Here is a 13,962-nt window from a genome sequence, read left to right as displayed (position 1 = left end):
TCACGGTAGTTGAAAATGTGACGAGAGGCATCTGATTACGAAAAGAGGTCGGTTTTTCCCTTTGTAACTTTTTCAAAAATTGTTTTTTTCACACAGACATCTTGTATAAAGGGGTTTGGGTAAAGTTGGCGTTGTTTTGAAGTTGAGCGGCCAGTAATGAAACTTAAATATTATGAAAGAACAGAATACAGCGATCAAAAGCTATTATGGTCATATTTCTCTAAACCATATCGGAACTGAGATATTTAGTTTTATATTGGTAATTGAAATCGAAGAAGTTATTAAATCGTTATTGCACTATTTTAGGTGTCTGCCATATTTTTTTAGGAATGCTAAATAAAATAATTCAAAAACAGTGACGTAGATGAATCGAACGGACCCCCAATGTCTTGTATCTATGGGCCGATGGTGTGGCGCGCACCGGTCAGCGAGCGGCGCACAACCCATCGAAAAGGGCAAGATGCACAAGGGCTTTTTTTTTTTGAGGGTGGAAAATCATCCAATGACTTCTCCCGCCTTGGGCGAGGCGAGAGGGAGTGTCAGACTCTTACTGACTAAAAACCACCCCGTTCCTACTCCTGCCCGTCGAGCCGGAGCCCCGGTAAACCCGCTAGGTAGTCTGCAGCTCCGGATTAGGCATCAGCCCTACTGGGCCCCATCTGTGGTGGTCTGATGGCTCTTTGAGGCGCGCGCAGAACGCGACGCGCCGCACGCACGGGTCTGGTTCTGGTCGGGCGGCGAGCTACCCTTGCTCACCGTCCGCAGACCCGCACTTACGGTGGCCGGAGATCGTCGCGCGATCCCCGACGCCCGGAGTGTCTCTCGCGACGGCTGGGGCGTGATGAGGTTCGCTCTCTCACGCGCCCCGCCTCCTCCTTAGCTAGCATGACTGCTTCGCAGAAGGAGGAGACGGCATCCCAGTCCCCCTCACTCCGCACCATGGCCTGAACCAGTGCCGGACGCGAGAGGTCGCCGTCGCCGACTACATCCCTGAGGACACGGCGGTGCTCAGCCCAAGCAGGGCACACCGAAGCGTATGTTCCACCGTGTTCTCCGGGCGGTCTTCGCAATGATGACACCCGGGCGTTTCCTCCCGCCCAATCAGAAACAGGAACCTACCGAAGCTTCCATGTCCGGTAAGCATCTGCGTCAGGCGGTAGGTGAGGACGCCGTGGCGCCTCTCTAGCCACTCCTCAAAGAGGGGACTTACCGCTGCAATGACAGCGAGCCCAGCCCTCGGTTGCGACAGTCGCTGCTGCCATTCCGCCATGAGATCGCGCCGGAGCTCATCCCGCCACGCACTAATCTGGCGCGGCAGTGGAGTTTCGCCCCGGCGACGCGCGTCGGTGCGCAAACTAAAGACGCGCTCGAGCACCTTCGCCTCCAAATCCCACGGCGGGAGTCCGGCAAGGAGGTTGGCCGCCTCTCCGGAGATCGTGCGATATCCGCGGATCACTCGAATGGCCATGACCCTCTGAGACGTGAGCAGCGCCCTAGCTGGCCGCCGCATCAGGTTCGGCGCCCACACAGGGGCTCCGTAGAGGGCCATGGACCGCACGATCCCCGCGTACAACCTCCGGCAGGAGGCATTTGGCCCCCCGAGGTTGGGCAGGAGCCGCTTAAGCGCAGCAAGATGCACAAGGGCTAGATGCAATATTGGGCCACTATTGCTCATTTATAATCGGAAAACGGACCTTAGGCTGCTGTTCGCATATAATGTCCATTATATGGTACATGGCATGGGGCAGATATCAAAATAATCTGACTCCGCCGGCACAATTTTTAGATACCATTATTCGACATGACATTGAGAACGAAATGGACGAAGAAAGTTAACATGTAAATGTGTTTTTAAAAATCATGTAATAAATGCAATAAGGTATAATACTGTGTTTTTATTATTTCCTAGGGCCCAATACAAGCGTCACATTGATAGACGAGCGGTCGAGAAACAGTAAAGCCAATAACCAATATCAATCTTCTAATAACATAACTAAGATTTTTTCACACAGGACGGTAATTGAAGTATTTATAGAGACTACATTTTTAAATTCTTCAAACTCAAATATCTCAGTTTTGATATAACTTAGGATACAAATAATTGAACATATATGTGTAATGAACTCAGCAGAACAAAGTAACATGAAAATTATTGGTGGCCGCTGAAAAAAAAATGACGCCACAAGTCCAAACAAAGTTACTCAAACCCCTTGGAATTGGAAAGTGGAATACAATAAAATAAAATAACTACATAATTAAAAAAATTATAACCTACTAAGCTGAAGAGTTTATTTTTATACTTAATGGATTATTAATACTTATATAATTTCACCAAATTGGATCAAATTAAACAAAAGATAAATCAATTCCAGCTTAATCTATCTGGGAAGTTATAATACAAAATCTGAATTTTTTTCTAAAGAGATTTACATCTCATATATTACATGCATATTCTACCTACTGCATGTAAATCAACAAAGAATAAATTGGGTAGATTAGTAGATGGTTGGTTTCTCGTATAAAATAATAGACCTTTTTCGCGAGTATTACATTTTTAATTTTGTTTTATCTAGCTGTTCTTACAACATACTACATATCATGGACTTAAATAAAATCCATGCAACATTATACATTATACAAAAATACTTGATATCCAATGCTAGAATTAAAAAAATGGCAATTGTTGTCAACGTCTTGTCATTTCACTGTAATTGTCATTCGAGTAAAATCAGTCAATCATACTTCATACGTATATTTCGCACAATAGGTCGCACGAATTTTGGATTGCGAGTGTAACTTTATAAAGTTAATAACAGTAATGATATTAATGTAGTGTTGTGCCGTGTAGTGCACTTCCAGCCCAACCATGGGCTACGACATTGGGTGGATTATACCGCGCCTGCGGAATCCAGGAAGGCTATGGCACTGCGCGAGCTCTATCACTGTAGCTGTCGTCGGTTTATTTAGTAAAATTATCTTAGGTCAGTGAAATTTGACTTAACATTTAAAAGTTTTGTTTTGCAAAATTCATATATTAGTTTTATATTTGAACCATGTTGCGTAAATGTAAATGCGTAATTAGCATTTGGTGTGTAGTGTAGCATTGAGGACAATTGCTTTACATCAGCGTTTCGGTAGTTGCCTGTTTCTTACGGCGCACGCCACGTCTCAGTAATACTATTTTGTTCAATACCAGACTTCATAACTTCATACAACATCTAGAAAAATATAACCTTAGTTATGGTGTTGCTCTATTATAAACTCACTCAACCACACATGTCCTGGTAATGAACTCTTTTATGTGTGTATATATAAAATAACAAATAGTAAATTAAGTTTCCTATTATGTTTTATATTAATTGTATTTAACTAGCTATTACTCATGGCTCTGTCTGTATGGTCATCCCGCCCCTCAGTTCACTCACTAATTGTAATGACTGTATGGAGTACTTAATAAAATGTCACTCTCCAGCCTCAAACCTTATTATCTCTAAAGCTAACAATAATACCATAAAATGAGTATTGCAATGTGTAAGAAAGACTAACACAACTTTTACACTGTAACATTAGGAGTAAGTAGTAAAAATAATTAACAAAACCAACTAACAGTTTCTCAACCACTGCAAACACACATACATACATACATACATGCTGGCTCCCATTAGGCTAGACCAGGGATAGCGAACCATAGGTATGTGTGCCATTGGTAGTACGGAACACAATGTTTTGGGCACAACTGCATATGTCTCTAGTATTGTAGGGATCTAAGAACACTTTTTTTTAGGGTTGAAAGTCATCCAATGACTTCTCCCGCCTTGGGCGAAGGGAGAGGAGAGTCAGACTCTTACTGACTAAAAAATACCCCATTCCTGCTCTTGCTTTTCAAGCTGGACCCCCGTATAAAAGCTAGGTAGTCCGCAGCTCCGGAGGTAGTTCACAGCTTTAAGATAATCCACAGCTCAAGTGATGGTACACCTATGATCTCAATACACTTATTTTCTAAATAATTGACATGCCAATATGTAAACCTCTGTGCAAACAGAGCTGTCTCGCATACCTCTTTTGTTTCCTCTACATTCATCAATCACTTCATGCATGCTCTTCCATCTCTTGCAAACAAGGTATGAAACTTGTCATCATTTTTGCCTAAGGCTTATTATGTATTATTATTATTCTACTTAGCCACAATACTAATCCTATCAGAAACACACAGATAACTAAGTAAATAGAAATTGTCTGACAGATTTTGTTTGTAGATTAAACATTTTGTAAGAATGAGTGACATCATATTAATGATGTGAGCAGGCCGCTGGACAACCCACATCATTGATAGATTTATGTTGTTGAAGTGGAATAATGGCACTACTTTATACTTAATTTCTTCAAGTAAAAATCAATTTTGTGTTGTGACGATGTTGGTGTGGCTGTCTGATCATTATATGTATATTATTTTATTATGTATCTACAAGTATTAGGTTTAACACAAAGAACATCAGCCTACAATAACAAATTAACAAAACCATGTCGGATCATTAAGGGTGATAAACAATAACTTGATATATATTGATAAGAATGCTGTTTATCATATTTGAACATTCTATTAAAACAGATAATGTTTGCTATACTCTACACTGGTTATTTCACTTTTGATGTATTTCATCTAAGCAGTAACTGTATAGCCCGCTGTAAAGCAATAAATTTTTAATTATTATCATATTATTTTTTAGGTTTTTATAATGCAGTACATGATTACATATTTTGATGCAGCTACAATATAGTTACTTAGCTAATATTAATCCATGGAAATACAAATAGGTATTAAAAAGGTGGAAACTACAAATAAACCAAAAGTGCTGTCACTTGGCACACTGTGCTATTTGACTAGGAACTCAACTAGTTTCAAACCATGCTAGTGCGTCATATTTTTGAGCAGTATTCTCCTCTCTGCTACTGAGCGTTGCGCTGTAGGATTGTGGCGCTGAAACTATAACTAGTTGATTTACTTGTCAAACAGTTACATGACAGCACTTTTGTTACAATACAATATTACGTAAACCGAAAAACATAATAATAAATTTAGTAACTATATCTCACAAAAGTTATAATATAAAAAATGACTCTCTAAGAAATAGAAATCAAAAACTTTAAATAAAAAACTTAAAGCAAATAGATAATCGTTATTGTTATATCAAATAGTCCTTGAATTTATGCCGTTCTAAGTAGGTCATTATTTGTGTGTATCAAAGGTTAAGTATTGCAACAAAACTCATTGATTATTTGTTATTTATGTAGGTATATCGTATTCATGTAGCAATAACAATTACTCGTAAACATATAATGTAAGTATAAGCAAATACTAAATGTAATAGGTACTTGAGCATGAGAATACACCATAGACACATAGGTACAATTGCCATACATTACATTGATATACAGTCTTCAAATTAGTGAGTGCTTTGCTTGAACGCCGTGGTGGTCACCGATGACCGACGTTAGCGGAGGATTTGCCTTCAACAGTTTTCTATTGGCAGTCAAAGACTTAATTGAGTTAGGTACCTACTTCTAATGTTAAAAGTAGTCGAATTGTTACCTAAATAGAACGTGATGAAAGTTTATTTAGAAGTGAGAAGTTAGTGGTGTGTGTGTTGCAGAGTTCCTGAACAAGACGACGGTGTACAACCGCGAGACGCTGGCGGCGGCGGTGCGGCGGCCGCGCGGCCAGCCGCTGCTCACCGTGTCCAACCACCACTCGTGCTTCGACGACCCCGGCCTCTGGGGTCAGTGCACGCCACACTCTAACGCTTCCCTCAGATTACATGTGACGACAGCAATGACGACTTCGTTATTGACTTGACTCTTACAGATAACTTTACTGATATTCTACTCACATACCTCATTCCTTATCGCTGCATACATGTGCTTATCAGATGGGTACAATATTGATTACAGACTACATAACTTTTTATTCCATAAATCTAAGATATCTTTCCAATAATGATGGCAGGTTCTGGTTATTCTTTATAATAGGCCCCAACTGTGGCTCTTTTCAAACTACTGAATTGTTAAACACTCGTGTTTTTATATTACAGTAAACTTCTTAAATAACTACCTATTCTACTGAAGATAATCCACATCCGATTATCACCTAACTCCCTCTACATTCGTACCGAATACTGCAATATATACTACCTAAAGCCGCCATAGATGTGCGTAATTAACTAAGCAAATAGAGCCTTCCTACAATGGTGGCCATGGCCATGTAAGAACACTTGAGCGACAAAGCGAACACATCAATATCTCAATTATGTAAATCATTAAGCGGCTCTGGACATGTTTTCTACATCTAGACTAGACTACTAAATAAAATTGGAGTATCTGTTTGTGATATTTAAATAACCGTACATATGAATATACTACGATATACCGATATAACAAAAAAAATTTTTTTTTTTTCAATTTTTATCTGTCTGTCTGTTTGGCTAATCTCTGAAATGTCTGGACGGATTTGGATGGTACTTTTATTGGCAGGTAGCTGATGTACCAAGGAGTAACTTAGACTACTTTTATTAGTCACAAAGTCCGTAATCCACGCGAGCGAAGCCGCGGGCATCAGCTAGTTTTGAGCTAAAAAACAAAAACTTTGAATACCCGCTTGCTGCTGTAATGAGGATGTCCCATCCCCCATGACGAGAACCTCGTGGAAGCTGAGAAAAATAAACAAATAAAATATCTTGATTTGGCTCACGAGGTTGTCGACATGTGGAATGTAGATTCGGCTATCATTGTGCCAATAGTCGTGTCAGCCAATGAATTAATACCCAAAAGCCTCGACGACCACCTTAGGAGGCTTATTTTGGGCAGATGGATCAAGGGCCTGATGCAGAAGGCAGTGCTCCTCGAAACGGCACGTATTGGGTGGAACTTTTTGTCTCTGGAGTTCTAAAAATATAATTTTAAAGAATTTTAAATAAATATAATATGTTATAATACTATTACTAATACTAAATTACGTTTAAAGAAATAAATAATTCCAGTAACTTAAAACGGCCCACGATCGTGACCCCTCGGGAACATTCGATGAGGTCAAAGTCTGCTGTGACTACGGAAGTAAGGGAATTATGTTTGATCTGAATAAGTACTAGCAGTGTCGAGCAGTGCGCTGTGTGCAGGTGTGCTGGACCTGGCGAGCCTGACGCGGCCCGCCTGCATGCGCTGGTCGCTGGCCGCGCACGACATCTGCTTCACCAACGCGCTGCACTCCTGCTTCTTCGCGCTCGGCAAGTGCGTGCCCGTCGTGCGGGGCGCCGGCGTGCATCAGGTCAGTCCCTCCCCGCCCCGCCGCGTCCGCCCTCCCCGCCCCGCCACGTCCGCGCTCACGCCCGCTCTGTTTGCAGCCGGCGATGGACTTCTGCGTCGAGCGGCTGTCGAGAGGCGAGTGGGTGCACATATTCCCCGAGGGGCGCGTCAACGTGAACAAGGAGCACATCCGCTTCAAGTGGGGCGTGGGCCGCCTCGTGGCCGACTGCAGCGCCGCGCCGCTCATCCTGCCCGTGTGGCACGAGGGCATGGACGCCGTGCTGCCCAACACCGAGCCCTACCTGCTGAAGTTCCGGAAGCAGGTGTTCCTCAACGTGGGCGAGCCCATCCAGATCCACCACCTGCTGGACAAGCTGCGCAGCGCCAACGCCAGCGAGGAGGAGACGCGCGCCGCCATCACGGCGTGCATCCAGGACGAGCTGCTGCGCCTGCGCGACGCGACGCGCGCCCTCATGCGGCGCGGGGCGCCACTGTCGGCGCGCGCGCCCAACGGCACGGCGCCGCAGCCGGAGCGCGACTCCGAGCTCTAGCCGCGCCGACGCCCCCTCCCCCTCTGCCTACGTTTTTATGAATCTTTACGGTGTTGTCGTTTGTGACTAATTTTAGTACTTTTACATCGGACAAAGAACTCGTAACGTAACACATTATGAAGCTCGGGCTCGCTCGAGGACGACGCGTCTAGTCGCACGTTCATTCCGATGCAATGTCGAGTAGTTAAGTTTTTCATTAGTTAATACGTAGCGGGCGGCATAATGTAAGTTTTATTACGTGGGAATGTTTATCGGTAAGGTTAAGGTGTCCCTGGATGTAAGTGTCGTGGCGATGTGTTCGTGTTTGTGTGTAGGGCCATGCTCGCGGCGGCTGCGCTTTTGTCGACGTCGTTGGAGCTTCTATTTTATAGTTACTCATTTCCGAAAATCATTTTATAACAAGTTTTTGGATAATTTTTACACCAGTTTACCTAGTCCGTATCATTTATATCGCGTAGGATAACAATTAGCGTCGGTGTCTCCTAGTACGTCTACTCGCCGCACGGGGGCTCGTGCCGCCGTGGGGCTCCAATACATATTACTAGATATCGTAAATTGTGATGAGAGATATAATTCAATGGCTCCCGCCATCTCTACAACCAAAGACTGTTGCACACAGAGTGTACATAATATATCCAAAATATTTTTAAACAAGTTTATTAAAATAATCTTTTAAATGACTATATTTTCCGCGAAAATGTAAAGTTTATAGTGATTACAATTTGGCGAAATCGGTTATATATTCCTAAGTCCTCCGTTGTAAAGGTCTAGCCTCGCGTTCCACAATGCATGCTAATTGTCCGGGAATGAAATATAAACATAACTAGTGCTCGGCCACCAGAGTGAATGCTAAGCAATGTAAATAAACAACGAGGCGACGATGGTCACCTCTCCGCTGTCAGTAAGCCAGTCCAGTCTTCCGTACAATACTTATTTATTGTTAATTTTATAAGATTTTATCGGGCGGCATTGCGCCTGCGCATGGGTGCAGTCTGCACTCGGGCGCCACCTTGTATATAAGTATGTATCGTAGTTAGATGCTCTAGTATTGTTGTGTTAAGCCGTAACATAATCATGTTCTGTTGTCCAAACAAGTATGATATGCTTTTTGAGGAATTATTTTTTTTTTTCAAAATAAATCGATGGACTTACAGTCGTCTCTTTGTTTCCACCCACGACGTACCTAACTATAACACTTCAGTCCCAGCTATGTACCTATCTACTATAAACAGAATAGGCCGATTATTCAGTGTTTAAATTTTTGTCGGCAGAACGTACATAATGTTTGTACAAAGCAATAGCACAGGCACATCCAGCAATTAACTTGTAATTTAAATTTACACATTAAATCGTATGTCGTATGAATATATTTCACACCGCGCGAGTGCTGAGCGGCGGCTTCAAGCTTACTTACAGCCGTATCGTGCCGTTACAGTGTGCTATAGCCGGAAATGTACGTATCGCCTTCAATTGTTGTTTAATTTCTTGGCTATGTATTTTCGGCAGATCTCGGATTAATGGGACATCAAACAAATGAAAAATACAGGTATAAAATACATCGGATAGTATGTCATTTATATTGATTTTTTTGTTTAAAGGTAACGCAGAGCGCGTGGTACTTAAAAGTTAGATAGATATCTTTTTGGACCAGGCCGGTCACGTCAAATAGCATTAAGACACTTCACGAGCAAGTTCGTCACAGTCAAGCCGGTACACACTACCGAGCGCATAGTTCTGGCCATCGGTCAGTCCGCGTCCGTGGCCAGGTGCAGCGCCAGCACGGGGCTGGCCCCGAACGGGGGCCGGTACTCCACCTCCAGCTCCTCGAACATGGCCGCCGGCACGCACACGTCCGCCAGGTACTGCGCGCCCAGCGACGGCGCCAGCGCCGCCGGCAGCCCGCCCAGCACGGCCGCGCGCGCCGCCAGCCCCGCCCAGCCCCCGCACGGCGGCTCCACGCCCACCAGCGCGCCGCGCGCCCGCGCCGCCCACGCCACGGCGCCCGCGTACGGCTCCTGCGCCTCGCCCAGCTGCGGCTCGTGCAGCGCCAGCAGCACCACGTCGGGGCTCGGCAGCTCGCCCGGCTCGCGCGCCAGCGCCACGCCCGCCGCCGCCAGCGCCGCCAGCTCGCGCGCCAGCGCCGGCTCGGGCTGCGGGGCCGGCGCGGCCAGCAGCGCGGCGGCGCGCGCGCCGTGCGACGCCAGCAGGCGCGCCGCCAGCAGCGCCACGCCGCCCGCCGCGTGCGGCCCGGCCAGCGCCACCACGGTGGGCGCCTGGTGCGCGTTGCGCGGGTCCAGGCGCCGCCCGCCGCCCACCAGGCGCAGCGCCACGTCGGCCACGGCGCGCGCCAGCAGCGTGTGCGCCTGGCCGCGCAGGCCGGCCCGCTGCAGCGCGGCCCACAGGCGGGCCCGCAGGCGCGGCGCCGCGGCCGGCAGCACGAGCCCGGTGTCGGTGACGTAGTCGCAGGGCCCGCGCAGCGCGTCGGGCAGGCGCAGGGCGCGGCGCGGCGCGGCGGGCGCGCCCCCGATGATGTTCTCGTCGTGCCGGAACTTGCCCACGTCGTCGGCCTGCCGCACTACGTCGGGCTTGTGCGAGTTACGGATCTGTTCCCACAGCGCGCGCTTGTTGAACAGTGCGAGGTTGCCCTCGAAGTCGAAGTCGTCGTCGAGCGCGGGGTCGGCGAGCTCGCCGAAGCAGGCCTCGTTGCGCCGCCTCGCCTTGTCGTATACGTTACCGAAGCCTCCGCCGCCTCCGCCGCGGCTCTTGGGAGTCGAACTCGGGTTACCGTAGCTTCCTGCCGCATAACCGATATTATAAGAACGTTCCTTTACCGAACAATAAAAGGAAAAGTGTTGCAAAACTACCAATGATTTTTTTTTACTGCCTTTTTTATAATACTATGACTGCCTCGTTGGTAGAGTCGATGCTAGTGATTGGTCGCAAGTGCTACTGTTAAAAAAAAAGTTGAAATTGTATGCTTGTCAAGTTGTACACGGGTTTCGGTATTAGTAAGCGAGGAAGACGGGTGTGTACCGGCGTGCGTGTTGTTCTTGTTGGCGCGCGCCTGGATGTCGATGGGCTTGCTGCGCGGAGCGCGCGCGCCCCCCGCGCCCCCTGCCCCTCCGCCCGCGCCCCCGCCGGCACCGCCTCCTCCCCCCTGGCTTGTGCTACTGCTGCTTCCTGGCTGGTTACCTACACAAACATCTTTATCATTACATATGCTATACAATAATTATAGATTTAACAGTGACAACTCGAAAATTCAAATACATACATTGAATTATATATTATATACATAAATTGGTTGAATAAGATTTATAGAAACAGAATAAGAGTGAATATATTGGGATTTTTAATTAAATGTTGCCCCACTGATTTTGTCCTGTGTTGTGTCTACAATTAACACACAATATTTTTTTTTCTTTTAAATATGTTGGTACGAATGTGATAGCCCCACATAAAATAAAAATATTAATTCTTTAACAAGATATTGGTATAATATGGTGGTTTGGTATTTTTTTAAGCCGGTGAACAAGTAAACCTGTCACCAAATGGTAAACAATCACTGCTGCCCATGGACACTTGTAACACCAGAGCCATCACAAGTATGTTGCAGGCATTTTGGGGTTAGGAATTTAAGGGTTGTTGGGGAATCGGGGATTACGAAGATTTGGAACAGGGGTAATTGGGCCTCTGGTAACCTCACACATGCAATGAAACAATGCAAGCAATATTAATGGTAATTTCTCCAACACCAGATAATGTTATTGGACAAAAAATTTTATATTATTGACAGTTTTTTAAAAACCTACAACTGTCAGATACAATTTTATTCTTGGTTTTTATTGTTATTTACAATTATAGCTGGTTGATTGATATAGTTCTATGTACTTTAATTTTTGTAGGTACTTAGTAAAAATGGACCTGACAGTGCATGTTTGTGCAAGGACAGCAAACTACCCACAACTTTTCACATCAAAATCATCTAGCTGATACATACATCACAGCCAATTCATAGCAAGTTATACAACATAACAATGCTTTGATATTCATTTCCATAACAACTTTATATATGTACAAAATGTAAAAAGCACTCCCACTGTACACCACCTCCAATATACCTAAATGTATAAAACAATTGTCGTATGGATCATGTGTATGGCCATGTATGATGTTTTGTATTCTATTATTGCCTTCCTCGATAAAAGGACTATCCAACAAGAAATAATTCTTCAATTTCAACCAGTTTAGCTCTATAAATGTTATTATAAGTAAGTAAGTAAGTATAGCTATAGCTATTTATAACTACAATATTTCAGATATTATCTTGCAAAATAATGTTTGAATTTGTGATGAAAGAAGTTTAGAATAGATCAGACTTGACATTTACCTGAACTTGTTGGGTTTGCTTGCAAGTTTTCCACCCCCATGACTGTTGCTCTTTGTGCTTTTTTGGCAATCGGTAACGGCCACTGTACAATGAGTCTGCTCAGCTGGTTCGGCCCGGGTAACCTCAACATGCAATGAAACTTGCAAGCATCTATTAATGGTCATTTATCCACACCAGATAACATTGAAATCAAATACATTATATAGTATTGACAAGTTTCCCGTAATACCTCATAACTCATCATTATTATACCAACTTTATTCTATAAGAGTCAAGTTGTGCCTGTTGGGTGAAAAAACAATTCCTAAAGGCTTTCGATTCACCTGACAGTGCATTGTGTTGTCCAAGGACAGCAAACTACCAACAACTAGTTCACTTGGTAATCAGCTGGCTGGTACATACATCACAGCCAATTCATAGCAAGTTATACAACATAACAATGCTTTGATATTCATTTCCATAACAACTTTATATATGTACAAAATGTAAAAAGCACTCCCACTGTACACCACCTCCAATATACCTAAATGTATAAAACAATTGATCGTATGGATCATGTGTATGGCCATGTATGATGTTTTGTATTCTACTTATTGCCTTCCTCGATAAATGGACTATCCAACACAGAAATAATTCTTCAATTTGAACCAGTTGCTCTATAAATTATATATAAGTAAGTATAGCTATAGCTATTTATAACTACAATATTTCAGATATTATCTTGCAAAATAATGTTTGAATTTGTGATGAAAGAAGTTTAGAATAGATCAGACTTGACATTTACCTGAACTTGTTGGGTTTGCTTGCAAGTTTTCACAAACTGTTGCTCTTTGTGCTTTTTTGGCACCCTTAGTAACGGCCACTGTACTATGAGTCTGCTCAGCTGGTTCGGCCCGGGACTCAATTATCTTCAGATCTTTAATGTCAGCTGCACTGTAACATGAAATCAAATACAATAAGTTTGCAAGTTTCCCGTAATACTCATAACTCATCATTATTATACCAACTTACTTAAGAGTCACTTGTGCCTTTGGGTAAGGAAAGCCATTCCTAAAGGCTTTCGTTAAAGTAATTGTGTTTCCATCCGCCTCCAAAATAGTTCCTTGGTAGCAGCCTAATGGCTCACCACAATTTACCGATATAGCATATCCGACCCAGTTTGACATTTTCCCAGAATTCCGATTCAATCTACTTGAGAGTAAATGTAGACAGCTTCAAAGTAGTACTGCATCAATAAGTTTAATTCATCCACTTATACAAATTAAATGTCTATAATCTTCAATTATTGTTTTATATAAATTAGGTATAAACTATTTATATCGATAAAATATTAAAATCAAACATTGCAGTGCAGTGACACAAAGCCCCGTACATAAATTATAATTTTATTTTAGCAGGAATCATTCCAAATTACCATGTGAATATTTAACGCTACACACAATAGTCTAACGCCGAGATAAAATCAAATTATTAATGTCACTGCTGACCAACTGACACTTGCCACTTGACTTGACAGATCAAGTTTCACGCAAGATGTCACCATACCTCATGACTCCGATGTGTGATTCGACGCTTATTTATTTTCGTATTTTTTATGTTTATAATTTTAATTTCTCTCACAACTTCAATAACATATTATATTTGATATTTTAAAAATTAATTAAGTATTATTAAAATAAATGAGGCCTTTCGTTTACGAAATATACCTAAAAGAAACCATCGTTA

The 13,962-nt window shown here is 43.5% G+C and overlaps 2 protein-coding genes across 2 annotated transcripts; one reads left to right on the top strand and one right to left on the bottom strand.

Moving 5' to 3' along the window:
- The first annotated feature begins 2,700 nt into the window (after nucleotides 1-2,700).
- On the top strand, nucleotides 2,701-9,000 carry LOC118266004 (tafazzin). Its single transcript, XM_035579336.2, has 4 exons — nucleotides 2,701-2,981; nucleotides 5,652-5,777; nucleotides 7,170-7,318; nucleotides 7,395-9,000. The coding sequence occupies exons 1-4, from the start codon at nucleotides 2,867-2,869 to the stop codon at nucleotides 7,845-7,847; spliced, it is 843 nt and encodes a 280-aa protein (XP_035435229.2). The 5' UTR covers nucleotides 2,701-2,866; the 3' UTR covers nucleotides 7,848-9,000.
- A 396-nt stretch (nucleotides 9,001-9,396) lies between these two features.
- Nucleotides 9,397-13,788, bottom strand: LOC118265890 (enhancer of mRNA-decapping protein 3). Its single transcript, XM_035579163.2, has 4 exons — nucleotides 13,249-13,788; nucleotides 13,022-13,170; nucleotides 10,881-11,039; nucleotides 9,397-10,641 (listed from the first exon to the last, which is right to left on the bottom strand). The coding sequence occupies exons 1-4, from the start codon at nucleotides 13,401-13,403 to the stop codon at nucleotides 9,593-9,595; spliced, it is 1,512 nt and encodes a 503-aa protein (XP_035435056.2). The 5' UTR covers nucleotides 13,404-13,788; the 3' UTR covers nucleotides 9,397-9,592.
- Nucleotides 13,789-13,962: the final 174 nt, after the last annotated feature.

The sequence above is a fragment of the Spodoptera frugiperda genome, chromosome 7, assembly GCF_023101765.2.
Source record: "Spodoptera frugiperda isolate SF20-4 chromosome 7, AGI-APGP_CSIRO_Sfru_2.0, whole genome shotgun sequence".
Classification (NCBI taxonomy): domain Eukaryota; kingdom Metazoa; phylum Arthropoda; class Insecta; order Lepidoptera; family Noctuidae; genus Spodoptera; species Spodoptera frugiperda.
Note: the sequence above shows the minus strand (reverse complement) of the source record. Positions and strands in the feature narration are given on the sequence as shown.

Bases quoted from the DNA above. Each gene is read 5' to 3' on its own strand.
- LOC118266004 (XM_035579336.2), top strand. From the start codon at position 2,867: ATGGGCTACGACATTGGGTGGATTATACCGCGCCTGCGGAATCCAGGA. The intron at 5,778-7,169 runs GTCAGTGCACGC...CGCTGTGTGCAG, and splicing joins CGACGACCCCGGCCTCTGGG to GTGTGCTGGACCTGGCGAGC. The intron at 7,319-7,394 runs GTCAGTCCCTCC...CTCTGTTTGCAG, and splicing joins GGGGCGCCGGCGTGCATCAG to CCGGCGATGGACTTCTGCGT.
- LOC118265890 (XM_035579163.2), bottom strand. From the start codon at position 13,403: ATGTCAAACTGGGTCGGATATGCTATATCGGTAAATTGTGGTGAGCCA. The intron at 13,171-13,248 runs GTAAGTTGGTAT...TTCATGTTACAG, and splicing joins AAGGCACAAGTGACTCTTAA to TGCAGCTGACATTAAAGATC. The intron at 10,642-10,880 runs GTACACACCCGT...GTTATGCGGCAG, and splicing joins CAAGAACAACACGCACGCCG to GAAGCTACGGTAACCCGAGT.